Source organism: Eumetopias jubatus, unplaced genomic scaffold, assembly GCF_037043125.1.
Source record: "Eumetopias jubatus isolate StellerSeaLion01/CBP00866 unplaced genomic scaffold, mEumJub1_p1.0 scaffold_2, whole genome shotgun sequence".
NCBI lineage: Eukaryota > Metazoa > Chordata > Mammalia > Carnivora > Otariidae > Eumetopias > Eumetopias jubatus.
The window spans coordinates 142,561,437-142,581,695 of NW_028274808.1; the positions used below are offsets into that span (position 1 = coordinate 142,561,437).

The 20,259-nt window shown below is 44.1% G+C and overlaps 1 protein-coding gene across 1 annotated transcript; it reads right to left on the reverse strand.

Annotated features, from left to right (window-relative positions):
• Nucleotides 1–649: 649 nt before the first annotated feature.
• ODAPH (odontogenesis associated phosphoprotein) lies at nucleotides 650–7,073 on the reverse strand. The gene is made up of 3 exons (XM_028100582.1): nucleotides 7,007–7,073; nucleotides 852–987; nucleotides 650–707 (listed from the first exon to the last, which is right to left on the reverse strand). The coding sequence occupies exons 1-3, from the start codon at nucleotides 7,071–7,073 to the stop codon at nucleotides 650–652; spliced, it is 261 nt and encodes an 86-aa protein (XP_027956383.1).
• Nucleotides 7,074–20,259: the final 13,186 nt, after the last annotated feature.

Below are 20,259 nucleotides of genomic sequence, written 5' to 3' on the forward strand. Positions count from 1 at the left end.
AATTGTAACTATGTATGGTAATGGTTGCTAACTGGACTTATTGCGGTGATTATTTTGCAATATATACAAATATGGAATCATCACATTGCACATCTGAAGCTAATATAATGTAATGTCAGTTACACCTCAGTGAAACAATAAATGAATAACCACTAGCCACACCATTGCCAAATAGAGAATAAAACTATCAGTTTTCTACAATTTCCTTTAAAGTTCACTTTGTAAATGCGCCCTGCTCTGTAAGTTTTCCAGTGAATAAAAAGGGTGTCATTACTGTCTTCATTGGTTTATATCAATTTATTTAAATGTTTTTCACTTGAATTTAGAAGACAGAGCTGATTCTTCTGGCATCTCAGTATGTAGAGGAATTCTTGGAACTACCCCTTTTAGGATTTTATTTGCATCAATATCCTGTGATCTTCAAAAGTTGGGGATAAGGGTAATGCAGTTATTGCTCCCATTTTGCAAACTTGAATAACCTATAAACCGATATCTTCCCTGCTGACAAGAAAAACAACTTCTACTCTGTGGTGTTTAAGGTACTTTAAGTCCAGTTGTTTGAGTTTGGAAGAAGAAAGCAGAAATCTGTTTATAGTCTCCTCTGAGGCACTGGCTTCTTTTGCTTCAGCATATTTGGGGCTTCTCTTTTCTATCTGCTTTCCTCAGATGAGCTTCCTCTCCAGAGTCTTCCCCTGGGAAAATATTTATAATGAGGAGTAAGGCGACCATGTGGCCAAAAAAATGGACGAAATGGAAACCGGTGGTTGCACTTCTGAGGAAGGAAAGGTATGTGTGGAAACCTAAAGTGGACACTAGGCCCTTGCCATGGAAAAAAATGAAAGGGACACTTGGGGGTCCTTGTGACGAGCTGGATCCTTGTCACCGGATTCCTCCTAGGGGGTGGAGGGGTGAGTGTAAAGATCTGGCAGTCTGTAGGACCTCCATTATCTTGTGAGCCTCCAGGAGGGGTGGCTCCCTCTTCTTGTCCTGCAGAGAGAAATGCAAGTCAGGAAACAGGCCTGATCACAGAAGCAGAAGGGAGATCCTTTAGGTGGTAGCAGGGCCGAAAGACTAGGAGAGAGAACTAGAGAAGTCTCAAAGCGTGTTTGAAAAAACCGCCAACGTCCACCAGAATGAAACATGAACACACCTCATGACCCAGCAGTCCTACACCGGGGAGTGTATCCCAGAGAAATGGGTGCATATAGCTACAAAAGACTACTTCAGTAATGTTTATAGCAGCCTGATTCATATTAGCTTAAACTTGGAAACAGGGCAAGTGTCCATCAATAGGAGAACGGTTAACCAAATTGTGTATACACAATGAAAAGGAAGCCATGAGAAGAAAGAGATACTACTACAACAACATGGAGGCATCCCATGGATGTTCCGTTGAGCAAAAGGAGTTAGACACAAAAGAGTACATACTGAGATCCCCACTTATATAAGTTCAAGGAAAAAAACTGATCTCTGGTTAAAAAATTTTCCAAAAAAGTAACGAATTTACAGTTAGGGTAGGTGTTATTTTGTGGAAAAAATAGAATTCTGTAGATCTTGATCCAGGGGGTGGTCACATGGATATGGAGGTACACACACACACGCACACGCACACGCACACACATATTTATATTTACACACATGTGTATGTATAGAACATACATACATGTGTATATGTAAAATGTGATCAGTCTGTACCTTTAAGATTTGTCTATGTTATTGTTCACAAATTATAACTGAATAAAGAAAATTCAGTAGAGAAAAAGAATTAATTTTAAGAAAATAAAAATAACCGCCCCTCCTGAGGCCTGTTAATCCCAGAGGTGCGCTTCACTTGACCTAGCAGTGAAATCAGGAGGGGAACAAGCACTGAGAACCAGGATGAAATTCGTTTCTGAGAAGAAATTTGGATCAAGCTCAAGTGTCAAGGTCTCAAGGTCTTCTCTAGAGAGAAGACCCTTCTCTGTATCATGCAACTGAATTGGCTGTGAAATAGTAAGCTTCCCTTCAGAAACGTATTCCTTCACTTTCTTGGAGGCTTACAATACAGGCCTGGAATGGGCTGCTGAGTGTGAATGATGAAAAAACAAACTCCTACAGGAAGCTGAGAGTACTGAAGTGCTTCAAAAGAGCTAGACTCCCTTTAATTTTGGAACAACCTAATCCAGATTTCTTGGTTTTATAGGATATGCCTATTGCCTGCTTGTGTTCATAGCCCCTTCGGAGATTCTGTTTTACCCACAACCTCTGGAAAGGTCGGTCCTACATATCCTTGGCTATGGCTGATTGGCCTGCTGATAGACACTCAGCTCATTCATTGGCTGACCAGTGACCAATCAGATTCTCATTTGAGAATTTCAACAAAGAGACTCAGTTGGTGGAGGATGTTAGTAGAAAGTGAAGGGCAGGGAGTGGAGTATTAGGTTTTGGCCAGTTGGATGCTGAGTAAGTAGAGAAGCCAGTCTTTCCAAAGAAGCTATAACACAGGAAGGCCCGAAAAAGAGAGACAAGAGACTATGTGGTAACAGAGTGGTGATGAGAGTAGCATTGGTTCTTGACTTTCCAGGGCTGATCCCTCTGAAGCCTGGCTGTGCTCAGGGTTCATGGAGATATCCTTTTAGTAATCACTCTACCTCCAGCTCTACTCTACTCTTTTCTTAAGTTAGTTGAATGGCTGTCTACTCCTTGAATGAAATACTGACCCTTTCTTCCATACCCACCCAGGCTACTGAGTATTGAAATCCTATGATTAAAACTAGGTTAAGACGTTTCAAACCACAGAAGAGGATTAAATCCCACATCACTCATTCTTTCCTCCTACACAGTTAGATCAGTTCTGAACCTTTGTAACATGAAAACTTTCTGTGAGATGAGAATCCAGTCCTTAGCGGAGAAGCTAGCTTTATTCTTAAGCTCCATCTTGACATTTTTGTTATCAGATCAGGCTTAGCTAGGCCTGAGCTCTGCTACTCAGGCTGTATTCCAGATGTTAAAAACAAACCAACTACCCACCCCTTGTGCTCATCTCATTTCTTAAACCTGAGGCTACCCACCAAATCCTCCTGCTGACTACAGGGTGTTAGAACCTGCTAGGCAGCTTTTCTCTAATTCTGGGATGTCCTGCAGTGTTCAGCACTCTCTTCTGGGAATTTCCAAGGTCTCCAGATCACAATACAAGCTTGTGTTGTGATCTGGAGACCCAGTAACCAACCCAAGAATGTGGGCAGGACCACATAAAACTACATTCTTCCTGCGAACTAGACACATGATGACTATTTCAGGTCACTGGTTGGCCAGCACAAGTGTTCTAAAATGTGGGAACCACAGGGATTGATTTGGGAAACTGTCACAGGGTAAGGCCACACATTTGGGTAAGGAGGTTGATGCCATTCATGGTCTCCAACTCTGGCTGAGTTGACACGGCTCATCCATTCTTTTGTTTCTCCTTGTTCCGCGCCGTTCCCGCTGTCTTCTAAATCTTTGACATTCTCCTCAAAGCCTCTTCAAAATTCTCATTCTTCTTCATTCATTTGAAGAATTCTCTTCAAAAAGTCTCTCTACCTTTCTAAGTAGACTACCTAGCTTCATATTTCAGAAAGAAAACTTCAGTGATCTGCTAATGAACTTCTTTGGTTCCTATTTCTCTCACTTCAGAGAGAAGTCTACACAGTTCCAGCTCGATTCCCACCGCTCCCCCCCACATTTAATCTACTGGAATCTGACTGTGCTTTCTCTACTCCACAAAAACTACTTTGGCAAAGTCATCAATGGTCCTGAGCTTTTACCAAGTTGGTTCCAGAAGCCTAAGCACCATTTCCTGGCCTTTTTGCCTGGCTTACTCCTACACAGATTTCATGCCTCATTTCCTCAGGGAGACTTTCCTACCCTGAGGCTGGCTTAAGGCCCTTGGCAGTATATTTCCATACCACCCTGGGAGTCCACTTTTGGAATACTCATCAGTCATGTCATTACTATTTGTGGTTATATTCCTCCCCCACTAAAACATCCACATGACCATCCTGTAGACTGCTGTCTCCTCATCTCTAGGGCCTGCAGCGGAATTGAATTGATTGAGAGAAATCTCTGTTTCTGTAATTGCAAGAGTTACCATCTTTCCACCTGTCAGGGATAATGTGATCATTATAAATAAATGTTTTTCAATATGTAACATACTGACATGCCACCAAAGGCACTGAAGGCCAAAGATGAGAACCCTTCTGCGACCTTAATCAGACCAAAGTAGGTCAAATATTTCCATGCAGATTGAAAACATTTTTAGCGGCAGAAGAGCATAGTGTTTAAAAGCATGGACTCTAGAACCGGGCTCCCTGAGCTCTGCCATTGAGTAACTGTGACCATTGACAGGTTCCTTAACTTTTCTGAGTTTCCTTATCCTTATTTATAAAATGAAGAAAATGATATTACCTATCTCATTGGCTTTTTGTATTATCTGAAATAAGATATGTAAAGTGCTCAGAACATGTCTGACCCACGGTATGCATTTCGTAGGTGTTTCTTACCGTTATTATTCATCTTGAATGTTATGGAAAGACTTTATCAATACAAGCCCCATTTTCTTGGGCCCATCTTGTTACACTTTATATATAAAATCTGTACATTACTGATAGGACTCACAGGACCTCCATGAGAGCAGAGACTGTTGATTCTGTTGGTCACGGCTCTGTCCCTAGCACCCACAGCAGTCCCTGGCTTAGAGTGGTGCCCAGGACAGCCTCAAGAAATTGAATGAATGGGCAGGCAGATGTTGAGGGTTCCTCTCTGTAGATTTTTGTGAAGCTCAGTGAGTACTTAATTCTAGTCCCAGAAAAATTTTCAATAATAACTTACATTTAGACTTAGAGTGTAATAAAAAATCAAGCCAAAATATTGCTTGAAGTTTGGAAATCAATTTTAAGTGGGTTTATTATAGTCTAGACATGAAATGCATAGCATACCAATAGCTACTACTTTTTTTTTATGTAAGGATGAGAAGTTCCTTTTCTTAAAAAAAAAACAAACAAAAAACACAATTACCTGTAGTCTGTGGTTATTTGGGCAGACAATAGATGGTTTGTAATGAACGGTACTGATTTTTAAGAGAGGTAATCTTTATACATCATGTTCGAGTATGCAGTTCTTTCTTTTATATGGCTCATGGAATCATAGAAAAATTCTCATGGGCTTTCAGAGTTGAACCAGAAAGGAATATAGGTCCTATGGTGAATTTACTCACAATAACTGCAACTGAGTTCATTTTGTAGACTCACAGAATGATTGGCTATTTTGGTCAAATCTCTAATTCTACAGAGAAAGAATTTGGAGCCCAGAAAGTGTCACCAAGTCCTATTTCAATTCCATGCTCACATCTCATTTCTCCAGTGTGCAGGCTACTGTGCTAGGCGCTATGGCAAATGCAGAGATGGTAAGGACCCAGGCCAGGGCTGGAGAAGTGGGCCGACGCTCCGAATGCACGGGTCTGTGACACAGACCAGAAGGCGGTGCGGGTCATGGATGATGTATAAATGGCTATGAGAATTCACAGATGGCAGAGAGAGAGGGAGAGCGATTGCAGGTTTTCATTTATGTGTCTTAAGAAAGTCTTTGCGAGGGCAATACCGTCGTGACGTTCAAACGCCAGCACACGAAGCCGAATTGCCACGAGCAGGTGGGAGCGGGAAGAGGGAGCGGCCACAGCTGCCGCGGAGGGGGGAGAGGACAGGGCCAGTCTGGACACCCGCACACGGCCCGACGGGGCGGCGCCACAGCGCGGGTAAGCGAGCGGCGAACTGGCACCGAGGCTGCTTGGATAGAGCAAAGCCACATTTGAAGGGTTCCCATGCCAGTCTGCCGGACAGTGGGGAAGCATGAGCCAAATCCAGAATTCAAATCTCACCTTTTAATTGGTGCTTTTTAGATGTGACTAAACCTATAATCCCGTTAGAACTTGTTCAGCTGCATATTTACAAAGGTTCCTGAAGAGTGCTTCACTTTCTGGAAAGATGTCAGGTGGCTAGTTCTGTTTCACGAAGCCTCTTTTAGATGTCACATTCCGCAGGTGGTGCTTGGGGGTCTGGTCTTGGGAACAGGGCGGTGTGATCGCCCTCTGATCGCCAGAGTTCCGGCAGAGCTTGGGCAAGGTGATCTCTGGTGGTCTCATTGGGGGAGGGGAGCAAAGAACGTGTTGGGGGATGAGCAGGGTTTGGCTGAGACCCTGCAGACCCCTCAGCGACTTGGTTTGATCCTGGGTCTCGCCTCCCTGAACAGTATCTAGTTCTGGAACTAAGGTGAACTGTGAAACAACATTAGACCCAAGTCCCCCAGCATTTCCCCCCCTCCTTCCTCGTTCTCCTCTCCCCCTTAGCCTTTTCTCTCCTTCCCCCAGGGGTTTGCAAACCAATTTTAAAGTTCAGGACACCTGGGGATTTTTGTCTTGCGGGGAAAGGAAAGAGAATAGGAGCAGTGAAGAGATAGAATCTAATATAATCTTAGAGAAAGAAATCTATGCTCGCTTTAGTAGCACCAAGATGCAGCTGACTAGTTGTGATTAATTAAATCAATTAACAAACAGAGACTGAACAGCCACCATATGCAAATTGCTGTGCTGCTGGGGATAGCAAGAAGGACGTCGCTGTAATTCAGGGTGGAAATTGTTAGCTCTACAACAGTAACAACTAGTATAGTGTTTTAAGCTTGAAGAGCTCTTCTGGTGTGACAGCTCATTTGGTCCTCATAACCCCCATAATGATTATCCTTATGCGTCACTTCACATACAAGGGGACTGATACCAGAAGGGTTAAGTACGTCTAGCATCACATAGTTAGGGCTGAGAGTAGGATCAAGGTCCTCCGAGGATAAATTTTAGCTTCTTTCTCCTTTAATCACACAAGCTGATGGAAGCTGACAAAATGATTTCCAATTTATGGTTATGTATAGTCATGGAGCCAAATCTTGTCTTTTCACACAACTTATTAATTAGGGACCCACAGGATCATAAACACAAAACCCTTACCTTCTGCCACAGTTACCACCACCCAGCAGGCCAACAGCCAGTAGGAGAAGCAGAGTCTGCGAGCCATGACTTCCACCCTGCGCAGTCTCTGCCCCGGACCCAAGGTTGCTTTAAAGGGGGTTCGGTGAGTCACCGGCAGCCTGATGCAGGTAATTTGCATTTGCATAGTGGACCACAGGGATCGGGGCCTGCGGTGTGAGGGTAAGAAATCAGCAAGGAAATTCCAGACAGTATTTATCAACCAGAAGCTTCTTGCAATGACAGCCAAACATCATTCCTGTGTCCTTGGAGTCAGATTGTGGAGAACCGCACCTTCACTGTCCTTTTAACCCCCTCAAATCTTCTCTCCCGTTAGCGTCTTCCCTTTCCTTGCTCTATGGGTCTCCCCTCTGCAAGAGAAAGAATGTCTCTAGGAAATACTCAACAGTGCTTCCCTCCGTGTAGTTTACTTACTCAAAAAGAGCCGAACAGGATGGGGAGGACATTATCCAAAGGCTTCCTGACCCGGGTGGCTTGAAGACGCTGTTCTCAGGCTTTGGATCAGAGCTTATGGCTGTTTCTTCTCTTCTCTGCTCTTGTCGAGGAGCCAAGGGCAGCGGTGTCAGAAAGCTATCTTGTCGAGTAGCCACCGTGGTCACTGTCTACACAAACATGAATCGTTTGGGAGATTAACTGAGTTGTCCTTCCAGGACTCCTTCTGATTCATCATATTGCCCCTATGATGGACGTGATACATCTGTGCCTGGTTTTTCTTGAGAGAAGAACTCTTGCCTGTCTAGAGGGAATGGGAGGGGATGGCCACAGGTGAGTAAGAGCGTGGATCTTGGAGTTGGAACAATTGGCTCCGATCTTTTTTTTTTTTAAAGAAGTCTTTTTTTTTCTTTTTTTTTTAAAGATTTTATTTATTTATCTGACAGAGAGAGACACAGCGAGGGAGGGAACACGAGCAGGGGGAGCGGGAGAGGGAGAAGCAGGCTTCCCGCCGAGCAGGGAGCTGGATGCGGGACTTGATCCCAGGACCCTGGGATCATGACCTGAGCCGAGGGCAGACGCTTTAACGACTGAGCCACCCAGGCCCCCCATAACTGGCTCCAATCTTGATGCCTTTTCTTCCTATGTGGGTGACCAAGAGTGAGCCTCGGAGACTTGAAGCCGCAGGTGCCTCATCTGTAAAATGAGTGTTTTCCTCAGAGGATTGTTGTGCTGAATAAAAGAAGCGATTGACCTATAGCTCCAACCACAGTGCCTGGCCCATGGAAGGGAGAGGTTATGGTTGTGATTATATTATAGTAACTCCAATTCTTAATTTGTTCTCTCAGGAGGTTATACTTGTCCAATCATTCAGTCACTCAAAAGGCCTCACTTTGAGCAGAACATTTTCCTGAGCATTGAAGAAAGAGCAAAACAGAACCCAGTCCCTGGCTTCGAAGGGCTAACAATCTAATGGGGGAGATCATGCAAATTGAGGACCAAAATGAGTAAGAATGCCAAGAGCCACAGACTAGAAAGTGGCAAATCCCACAGGCCTGATGATGATCCTAGGCAAAATTCTAGGACAGATGGACAGTTCATTAGCAGTTGGAAAGGAAGCAGGGATCATGGAGAACAAGCTCAGTTCCTTAGCTCAAGGCATTCATCACCCACTGATTGGGTAGCTCTCTGTTGGCCACGTGTCACGTCCCAGACACTGGTCTTGGTGCCTGGGCTAAAAGATGGGGTTCTGCTCTCATGAAGCTTATGGTCTGGCAGGGACATCAAATTTTTTTTTAAAGATTTTATTTATTTATTTGACAGAGAGAGAGATAGTGAGAGCAGGAACACAAGCAGGGGGAGTGGGAGAGGGAGAAACAGGCTTCCCACTGAGCAGGGAGCCTGACGTGGGGCTCCATCCCAGGACCCTGGGATCATGACCTGAGCTGAAGGCAGACGCTTAACGACTGAGCCACCCAGGCGCCCCAGGGACATCAAATATTAACTAGGGAATAACAGTAAGGGGGTTTGAGGATTAAGGGAGAGGAAGTACTGGAGGTTATGAAGCAGAGAAACATCTATAATTTTACGTCAGTGAGTATTACATATATTGATGAGGGACAGAAGCAGAAAAATATTCATCTTTAGCCCAGAAGGCTGACCTATAGCCTGCATCATTCTGATAAGGATCAAATATTGCTAGCTGCTACATTCTTAAAGGGTCTCATGACTGTCTGTACATCTCACTGAGGGCTAACACCCAGCTGAATGATAAACTCCAGAGAAATCTTGCGAAAGTAGTTTTACAAGTAGAAACTCGAAGAAGACATCTATGATCTAATACTCCCTGCACGTTCCCTCCCCCTTGAGCATGAAGCATATAACCACCAGCTTCACACAGCAAAAGTGCACCTCTTCCTGCCCACGGGTCCTGTCCCTGTGCTATAATAAAACTGGCTTTTTGCACTGAAAACGTCTCAAGAAATCTTTTTTGGCGTTTGCTCATAGCCCCACGTCATATGCTACTTTGCCCCCTGCATCGGAAACACATTGCCTTGCCAATCAAATTAGATCCATGTAATCACTTTACCTACTGCCTAGTGTTCCATTTTATGGATTTATTGTAAATTATTTAATCAAACTTTTATTTATTTTTTAAAAATATTTTATTTATTTATTTGAGAGAGAGAGAGAGAGAGAGAGACAGAGACAGAGTGAGAGAGAGCATGAGCATGGGTTGGGGGGCAGAGCGAGAAGGAGAAGCAGACTCAGCAGGGAGCCCGATGTGGGGCCCAATCCCAGGACCCTGGGATCATGACCTGAGCTGAAGGCAGACGTTTAACTGACTGAGGCACCCAGGTGCCACTAATCAAACTTTTAGTTGATGGAGATTTGTGTTATTTCTTCTGATCCTCTTTCTTTTCTGTATTGGATATCTGATGAGCTTTCCATTTAAATGTTCATGAAAATAAATAACAAAAGCAAAATGGTGTAATTTTTCCCCCTGTTTGCATCTATTGTCCTAAAATTTATAAAGTAATGAAGCTTCAAAAGGAACAAAATTTTTTTTCAAGTATATAACAAACAAAATCTTTGTTCTGTTGATAATATCAAAGGAAACGAGAGAGAAGTGGAGTGAGAGAAGACACCGGCAGGTAGATTTGTCTTTCACATAATCAACCAGTGTCTCAGGTAGTGCTCTACACTATAGATTATTCTTCTGTTTGGATGAATTTCCTGCCCACCAGGAACATGCCATGGAGAGATGGACTAGGCTGTTGACTCTGCCCTCTTCTCTTTGAGAAAATATTAATTTTGAATGCATGGCATCTAACCACCAGACTCTAAATTTGTTCTATTATTTTTCTGGGAGACTTAAAAGATTCTCATGCAAATGGGGCTAAGCTCCCCTGCTAGGTCTGCCCTGGAGCTGGCGGATCAGATTCCCTGATGTTCCTTTGAACGTGTAAACCCATGTGAAGAGGAAACAGGCGAAGAAGGGTGTGGTGTGTGCTAGAACCTGTGGCAAATAAGACTAAAAACCAAACAAACTCAGGTTATATAAAGTGAAAATACCCTGAAAAGGTAACCTGCAAGGGAAGTCACACATGGTGATGTTGATATGGAAACCAAAGAACTACTCAAAGCATACAGAAGAGGTGGGCATGACATATCCTTAGAGCCTCCCTGTCAGCTCCATCAGCAGGCGGGGCTGTCACTTCCTTTCCACCTCCGAGGCTGGATTTCACATGGTTACCATGTCAGAGTTTTGTGATAGCCATTGTCGTTTCAATCCTCTTTCATTCTAAGATCAAGAAAATGTTCTTTACATGAAAATCCGATGATAATCACTCTCTTTCTAAAAATCCTTTAATGATACTCTGTTGCCTAAAAAACAAAATCCAAATTCCTTAGGTGAATATCCAAAATTGCATTACTGATTTATTTTCATCAATGGCTTTACTCTATCTTCCATCAGTCTCTAACTTAGGTCCCAACCACAACCATATCTCTCTGCTTCTAATCCTCAGCCTTGTCTTGCTCTTCCAAGGAATGAATGAAAATATCTGTATAGGTCAGTGGTTCTCAGCTGGAGGGGATTTTGCTCCCTCCTCTCATGGAGGACATCTGGCAATGTTTAGAGACATTTTTTTGTTGTCACAGTGCCCCACGACAAAGTCATCTCTGGCCCCAAGAGCCAAGAGTGTTGCTGTTAAAAAAAAAAACGTATAGTGCAACCTCATCTGAAGCAGGTTGATAATTTTTTTGAGCCTTTAGAAAACTGCTACAGAGGAGGACCAAGTTTCAGTTTAAAGAGAACACCACAGTGGGAACAGATTTATTAAGAGAAAGACTTTTTGCCCACCCTGGGTGATCAAATCAGTTGCAAAATCTTGCCAACCTGCAAAGCCAATTTTCTCCTTTTGGTCAAAGTGAGTTCGAGAAGTAGGAATGAGTATATTCACAAGGAGCCAGGTCCCACCCTCTGCTCGACACAAGTAAGACTGCTCTAGTCCTGAAGCACAGGTAGCTGAAGTAGGGTTGAAAGGAATTGGCTCTGCTGCTCCTCACCAGTTTAATTTTTCAAGCGTCTCTGGAGCCACTGCTGACATAGAAATGCTTTCATGGAGACCTAGGAGCATGGGCCAAACCTCCAGTCCTGTTGCTTCAAGACCAAAACTACAGGGTCAGGAGACCAAATTAGGGACCTTAATAAGATCTCTGGTAGCGCCCAATAGCTGATAGATCAAAAGGAACAGAATTTAAAAAAAATTTCATAGTATTCTTATTTGACAGGAATTTTTTTAAAGATTTTATTTATTTGAGAGAGAGTGAGCAGAGAGCACGAGCAGGGGGAGGGGCAGAGGGAGAAGCAGACTCCCCGCTGCAGGGAGCCCCATGTGGGGCTCGACCTCAGGACCCTGAGATCATGACCTGAGCCGAAGGCAGACGCTTAACTGACTGAGCTACCCAGGTGTCCCATGACAAAATTCTAACTTACTTCTTTATTGGTGATGTATAGAGTTACTAAGTCTTGCTATATTTTATTTATTTGGATGCTATATACTGAGTGGAAGCAAGTGTTCAACAACACATAAAATCAGTGAAGCTATTGTGAGGTTAGCTTAATTTGCAAAAAGTCTTTATTTACCTTAAAAAAAGGAAATATTTCTGAAAACTTATTTCAAATGCAGTGATTTTGGTGAAAATCTTTGCAGTCATATACTTCAAAAATCTACAAATCATCACTTTTTCATTTAGTTGAAGGCTAATCAGTGAAATTCTAATGTCCATATTCTCAACATCAGGAAAGCTCTCAGGGCTCTGGGTCACTGCTCTTGATCCATTTGCACCCAGGTATGTTTTTTTCACTTGAGCCTGTACTAGTTTCTCCCTCCATAGTAAGTTCACATGCTGCACGTAGGCACATTCCTTGGCCACCTTGCAAGAATTATTAATCTCATCCTTTTGTTCTTTTTTTTTTTTTAAAGATTTTATTTATTTATTTGACAGAGAGCACAGATAGGCAGAGTGGCAGGCAGAGGGAGAAGCAGGCTCTCCGCTGAGCAGAGAGCCCGATGCGGGGCTCTATTGCAGGACCCTGGGATCATGACCTGAGCTGAAGGCAGACACTTAACCGACTGAGCCACTCAGGCGCACCATTTTTGTTCTTTTTTCTGAAGTAAATTACAGGGACCAGGGGAGGGTTGCAGGTTGATAACGTCCGTCTTGCAGAACTGATATCAGACATGAGGTTAACAGGTAAGGAACTAGGACCCCTGGATGGTGTCAGGATGCGGAGGACGGTGTGTAACCTCAAGAAGTTTCAACCACCTCCTCAAGAAGTTTCCAGGCCCATTCAGTTCCTGCCCTAACCACTGCATACTTCGCTAATCATACATAAACTGTTCCTAGGCCCAACAGGGCACGGCAGACTTGGGACTAATTCCCTGCCTGCCTGTTGGGCTGCCCTTCTGGTAATAAAGCTTTCTGTGGATCAAACCTGCTGACTCAGAGATTGGCTCACTTCGTTTTGGGAACACGAGTCTGATTTCAGGGTTCCATAACACACTGAGTTAAGGGGAAGGGCCCATGTAGCTGGTTTATGTTAGGTGTTGTTTCCCCCCCCAATAATGTTATGAGGAGGTGATGTAGGACTCAAGAAGAGTTACATTTCTTTCCCTGTAGAGAATAGACTCAAAAATATTAAGTGGGAAGGTTGAGATTCAGAACTGGGACTTTCCCAACTTCAAAATTCATGTTATTTCTTCTAATTCTGTATATTTACATTGCTTCAAAAATTCATTCATTTGTTTACTCACTACTCATTAGTGCATTTATGTTCTTCTTTTAATGGAGTCTTTTGTTTTATATCCTCTGGTTTAACAGTGTGTGAGGAAAGAGGCTCTTCCCTGATAGCACCACTTAGAAACAACCCAGGGAAGAACTCTGGGTGGCCCAGCCTGTGGGTCAGTTGGCTGGGGAAGGGAAGGTGGGCACAGTTACTAGACGAAGAGAGGTGGGGGTCATGGGACTGGGCCACTGGAGATGCTCCTACCTTCATTTGTGTCTATTACTCCTGTGGTGCCACATGACTTTCCCACACCACAGTCAATCTCCCATATTTGTCACTTAAACAGAATGTCTGTTAACAGGTGGAGGCTAATCGATGTTCCTGTGAAAAGCAAGGGAACAACTTTCTATTACTAAATGCCTGAGACTATGACAAAGATAGTAATATTTATAATGTTTTTTGTTTTTTGTTTTTTTTTGTCAGGAAATAGTCATTGGTGCCTGAAGGGTCGTATGGTTCAGTTGCATCTTGGCACATGAACTTGTCCTCACCACATGTCAACCAAGATGGAATTACTTGCATGTCTCATTCTGTCCACTGTCTGGGTTCAGGTTGCCCTGATAAAAAATTTCCAATATACAGTAGTGACATGTGTTGTCACAGAAAGAGCACTAGTCTAAGAAGGCTTTGTGACATTTTTTTTAAATTTTTTTATTGTTATGTTAATCACCGTACATTACATCATTAGTTTTTGATGTAGTGTTCCATGATTCATTGTTTGTGCATAACACCCAATGCTCCATTCAGTACATGCCCTCTTTAATACCCATCACCAGGCTAACCCATCCCCCTACCCTCCTCCCCTCTAGAACCCTCAGTTTGTTTTTCAGAGTCCATCATCTCTCATGGTTCGTCTCCCCCTCTGACTTACTCCCCTTCATTCTTCCTCTCCTGCTATCTTCTTCTTTTTCTTTTTTCTTAAAATATGTTGCATTATTTGTTTCAGAAGTATAGATCTGTGATTCAACAGTCTTGCACAATTCACAGTGCTCACCATAGCACATACCCTCCCCAATGTCTATCACCCAGCCACCCCATCCCTCCCACCCCCAACCACTCCAGTAACACTCAGTTTGTTCCTGAAATTAAGAATTCCTCATATCAGTGAGGTAATATGATACATGTCTTTATCCGATTGACTTATTTCACTAAGCATAACACCCTCCAGTTCCATCCATGTCGTTGCAAATGGCAAGATCTCATTCCTTTTGATGGCTGCATAATATTCCATTGTGTATATATACCACATCTTCTTTATCCATTCATCTGTCGATGGACATCTTGGCTCTTTCCACAGTTTGGCTATTGTGGACGGCTTTGTGACATTTTTAAAGGAAAGTTCCTCATGTCTTCCCCCTCCTTGGTTTGGAGCCCAGAGAAGCAGGGCATTTGGGACTGGGGAGTGTTGCTTTGGGAGGTGCACTTTGCCCTCATCATTCACTCAACAACTATGTCTTGGGCGCCCAGTATGTGCCAGATACCATTCCAGGGGCTTGGGGTACATCTGTGAGCAGAGCAGACAAAAATACCTGCCCTACTTGAGTTAACATTCTACTAGGATGGAGACAGAGCATAAACAACAAACAAAAAAAGGAGTAAATTATATAACATGTTAGAATACGTTAGAATTTTAGAAGATTCTGTAATACGCAGTACAGAAAAATAAAAAGATAATCAGGGTAAAAATGTTGGACAGTGTTGCATTTTTAAGTAGAAGATGATGTTTGACCAAGGGCTTGAGGGAGCTAGGGAAGTTATCCATGTAGCTATCTGGAGAAGAGTGTATCAGGCAGAGGGTACAGTCAGTGCAAAGGCCCTGAGACAGAAATAGACATGGTGTGTAACCTACAACAGCAAGGAAGCCATGGTCGCTGGAGCAGACTAGGAGATGAGGTCAAGGAGAAATGGAGGCCAGATCATTACCCTGATGGATATGGGAAGCCATTGGAAGATTGTATGGAGAGGCATGACACGATCTTATGTACATTTTGAAAGGATGACTCTGGCCACCCTGTAGAGAATAGACTGTGGGGGGGCAAGGGGAGAACTTCAAATACCAGTAGTATAGGGAGGAGATGATGGTGACACGGGTTGGGGAGGCAGCAGTGGAGGTGAACAAAATAGGGAGATTCTGAACCTATTTTGAAGGTAGACTTGATAGGATTTCCTGGTGAATTGGAAGGAGGTTATGAGGGACACGGAGTCCTAGACAACACCACACCTTTGGTCTGAGCGTTTGACTGCTGAGATTGGGTATGATCAGCTGGTGAGATTGTAGTTGAGTTTTGAAAAGTTATTATAATATTGCTTCTTCCATAAAGAAAAATTGGGACAGTAAAAATACATTGGTACCAAGTTATTAGTCTGTGGAGTGCTACCTCGAAGCTGCAGGACTGGAGAAGTGAGCTTTTCATATTTAGGTAATAAGAAGGATCTGCTTGGAGCCGGATTGGTGGTGGTGGCCAGGAGATAATTATGTCCAGAGCAGCTCTGCCCAAAGTGGAGGGAAAGGACCGGATGAACAGATGAGGGAGGGGCAGTTTCTATACCGATGTGGGTCTGGGTTCTCTGGATGCTTTCTCTCTTACCATGGGTAACGCCTACACTGAAATTGTGCTTTGTGTCTGTCCTCTCTCTCTGGACTTTGAGACCCTTGATGGCAAGGACTCCGTCTTTTTTTTTTTTTTTAATTATGATAAAATAGAGAACATAAAGATTACCATTTTAACTATTTTTAAAGATACAGAAGACCTGAGCCCTGATTACACTTGGAACCACAGTGCCTGGCACACAGTGAGCACTCAGTAAACTGTTTCGGAATAAATGATAGCTGCCCGGGGAGGGAGCGGGACAAGAGTGTCTGCCGGTGTACAGGTGTTCGAGCACATTGTTGTCTGGTAAATCCTGGTCAGGGAAGGGGGTGCGAGGGCAGGAAGGTGGCTTTGCCCAGGGTCTCAGCTCTCTGCCATGCCCTGCTTTTCGGATCTGAGCTCAGGGGGTGGTTTAATCTCCTTTCTCTTCCCACTTGCACCCTGTGAGGCTTACTTTTACCTGTCAACCTGGCTGGAACGTGGTGCCCGGATGTTTAGTCAAATAATGATTCTATGAGGATGTTTTTGGATGAGATTAACATTTAAATTGGTGGATGTTGAATAAAGCAGGTTGCTGGGCATACTGGGAGTGGGCCTCGTCCAATCGGCTGGAGGCCTGAATAGCACCGAAGACTGACTTCCCCTGAGCGGGAGCAAGAGGGGATCCTGCCGTCGATGGCCTGGGGACTTGAGCGGCAACATGGGCTCTTCCCTAGGGGTCCAGCCTGCAGATTCTGGTCTTGCCTCTGTAATTACCCGAGCCGGTTCCTCACACTAAATCTTCCCCTCTCTATATACACATCCTGTTCTGTTTCTTCAGAGGACCCTGATGAATACACACCGTATTCTCTCTCTCTCATGTCCCCATATATTCCTGCTGCCCTGAAGGTTGAGGGGACAAGTACAGGTGAAGAGACTGAAGTCAAATGCTTCTGAAAAAGAACCTTGGTGTTGGTAGATAATGAAAGGCACAGCCAAGTGCTCCTGGACCAGAGATGTGTGGGATGACTTGAGGAATTTCTGGCTGGTCCGTGAGCATTGCACTGCTTCTAACGCATATCCTTCAGCAAGATGCCAGTGAGGAGAGCAGCCCCTCCCTGGCTCAGGGCAGCCTGTCTTTTAACTGCTGTCGAACCTCTTTATTTTGGGGAGAATCTCATAGTGGGGACCTCCCTGCTTTGCCCCCCCCTCCACCGCGGTCTCCTTTGCCCTCCTTCTTGGTGGTTTAAAAATGTGTTCAGAATTTCAAGGAGCTCAAACTCTGAAGATACTGGGTTTGGCTACAGTGAAAGTGGTTTTTGGTTTTAGAGTTCAAATGGAGACAATATAAACCAGCCTTCTTTATTAATTGAAATGGAGGCCTGAGAGGGAAAGAAAAAAAAAAAAAACCACCACCACCCATCAGCAGCAGTTTGGACCAGCGATGTTCAGAAGGCCGGACTATTCGGGTCCATGTGTGGCTTTTTGGGCTGCTCTGCAGAACCCCGTTCACACTGCCAAGGACCCAGCAGGATGCCTGCCTGAGGGACAGGCCAGCGGCCCCTGGTCTCCCTCATCTTTGCAGTCCTGTCGGGCTAAAGGCCCTGTCTATTGTACAGACTGGGAGAAGCAAAGGCAAGCTATAGTTATGCCCCGTGAGGCTGGTCTCCCGCTGCAGGAAGTGCCGACACTGTGTGGGGAGCCATTCCGCTCACACGGCCTGTGAGGGATCCGGGAGGCCGCCATTAGGGGTGCGGTGCCCTGGGTTCATGCGTGTCAGGCAGCATGAGGGGTGCTGGGCGAGTCAGGCTGAGGGCCTAGCTGTGAGGACTATCTCCCGGAGGCTTGGGGGTGGCTCAGGGTTCTCTGTCAGGAGCGGGGCAGATGCTCCTGTGGGGAATCGAAAGCTTCTGTGGTTGGCACTGATTTGAAGATGCTGCTCCGTGGGGGCCTGCCTGGCTGCCCTGCACGCCTGCCTAGGGTGTCTTCTGCTGGGATTTCTCCTAAAAGGAGTTTCAGGCATGTGTGCAGTTCCTCCATTTTTGCAGAGTAGGAGACTGAGGCCTGGAGAAGGTTCCTAAAGTCATCCCAGTGATTTGACAACAGAATAGCAGTAACATCCTGATCAAGGGCAGAGAGTGCCTATTTGTCAATGGTTTGAAACAGTGTCAAAGCAGTGGGATAAATCTGTGTTCTAGTCCCTGCCCTGCCACCAATTAGCAGCCACAGCTAGGACCACTCTGCCTCACTGACCCTCAATTTCCTCATCTGTCTAACATTTGCCGTATTCTAAGCCTCACTGTTGTAATCATTGCACGTACATCAAGCCATTGAATCTTCAGAACAATTTGTCCCCCCATTTTATTTTTTTAGAGAGAGAGAGAGGGCCTGAGTGGGTGGGAGGGTGGGAAGGAGCAGAGGGAGAGGGAGAGAGAGAATCCTAAGCAGACTCCATGCCCAGCGTGGAGCCTGATGTGGGGCTTGATCTCACGACCCTGAGATCATGACCTGAGCTGAAATCAAGAGTCAGACACTTAACTGACTGAGCCACCCAGGTGCCTCTCACCCCCATTTTAAAGATGAGAAAACTGAGGCACAGAGAGGTGGTCCTGTGGCTAATAAGTGGTAGAGCCAAGATAGAAACCCAGGCAGTTCAGCTCCAGAACTCTTATTCTTAATCACTGGGCCAGGTGTGCCCTGAGACCCCGGTTGTCAACCTATTGATGGGAAAGTTGTGTGACAGTATCCTTAAAATTCATCCAGGTAGACTTATTTGTTAAAACAATTGTTTTTCTTTTTTTTTCTTTTTCAAGTTTTTATTTAAATTCCAGTTAGTTAACATTTAGTGTAATATTAGTTTCAGGTGTAGAATTTTGTGATTCATCACTTCCATACAACACCCGGTGCTGATCACAAGTGCCTTCCTTAATCCCGGTCACCCATTTAACCCACCTCCCCTCTGGTAACCATCAGCTTGTTCTCTGTAGTTAAGAGTCTGAATTCTGGTTTGCCCCTCTTTAAAACAACTGTTTTTCAAGGCAAAATAAATGAAGAGGAGAATCGACAGGTTAAAAGATTTAAGTCAATTATAATGTTTGGACTTTGAGTCCTATTTCAAATAAACTAAAAAAAAAAGACAATTAGAGAAATGTGAACTGCATTTTTTTCTAATATTAAGGGGTTATTGTAGGTGTATTAATGATACATGGCCTTGTCCAACCACAAAAAAAAAATAGAATACTTTCCTTTCAGAGAGATAGTTGCTGATATGTTTACAGATTATATGCTGTCTGAGATTTGCTTCAAAATAATCAAGAGGGTGGGAAGTGAGTGGGGATATAAATAGAACAAGATCACTCATGTTTAATAATAGTTGAAGTTGGATGTCAACTGCGTTTGAGTTCATTATACTCTCTACTTTTGTTTGGAACTTCCCATTATAAAAAGTTAAAACAATCACCCTGTTTGAATGTTTGTTATATTCTCTCAGAAATGTCGAAAGCATCTCCTTCACAGGACCAGTGGGAAGAACAACAGTCCATAGGGAGAGAATGGGTGGAATGCTGCTTAGAAGAGTGTCATTTATTTGAAGATGACTCCCAGTGCTGTCCATGTGGCAGATACTTAGATTCTTCCAGACTGCATGAATGCATGAGCATATGAATGAATGAATGAATGGGAATGACTAGTGAACAGTGAGTTAGAGGATGATTCTGTCCTGAGATCAGGAAGAGGATCTAACTTCGGGGCCAAATATAATGATAAAATGATTCTGTATGCTTCTCATTTAATGAAATTGTGTACTTAAGGGTAGCTTTATCTACTACAATCATAATAAGGACTAAAAATACTCCTCCACCAATTCCCCTTTATCCTGGGAGACAAACACACACGAAGAGATTTACTAACACAAAAATCTTTACTCTGGAGTGATGTCCCCATCACCACACCTCTCAGGGCCCATGCTCTGCTCTGAGCTCTAGTGCCATGTTTTGCTTGCCCATCCCAGAATCATCCCAATTCTTCTGATTATCTAACCTTGAGTCCCCTCTGAGGAACCAACACCATTACTCACCTGGCTCCGGGATTATTTGTAACCTGTGCCTGCCAGTCCTAACACAGCAATTGTTTCAGGATGGGCATTTGACGCCAAGTCAATCAGGCCCAGTAAAAATGAATCCTGGGACTTTCATTATGAGTGACTGGAAAAGAGGCACATATCTTGCCTTTGAACTTGAAGTTGGGAAGAGATATGCCTACCTGAAGGGAGGGCCTCCGTGATAAAGCAGAGTGGAGAGATATCAGATTATGAAGACAGCAATTTGAACCCCTGGGTCCAGCTGTACCTGAAGCCATAC

Coding starts and splice junctions, on each gene's coding strand:
- ODAPH (XM_028100582.1), bottom strand. CDS start 7,073: ATGGCTCGCAGACTCTGCTTCTCCTACTGGCTGTTGGCCTGCTGGGTG. Junction 988..7,006: donor GGTGGTAACTGTGGCAGAAG/GTAAGGGTTTTG, acceptor TTCTCTCTGCAG/GACAAGAAGAGGGAGCCACC. Junction 708..851: donor CAGCTCGTCACAAGGACCCC/CAAGTGTCCCTT, acceptor TACTCCTCATTA/TAAATATTTTCCCAGGGGAA.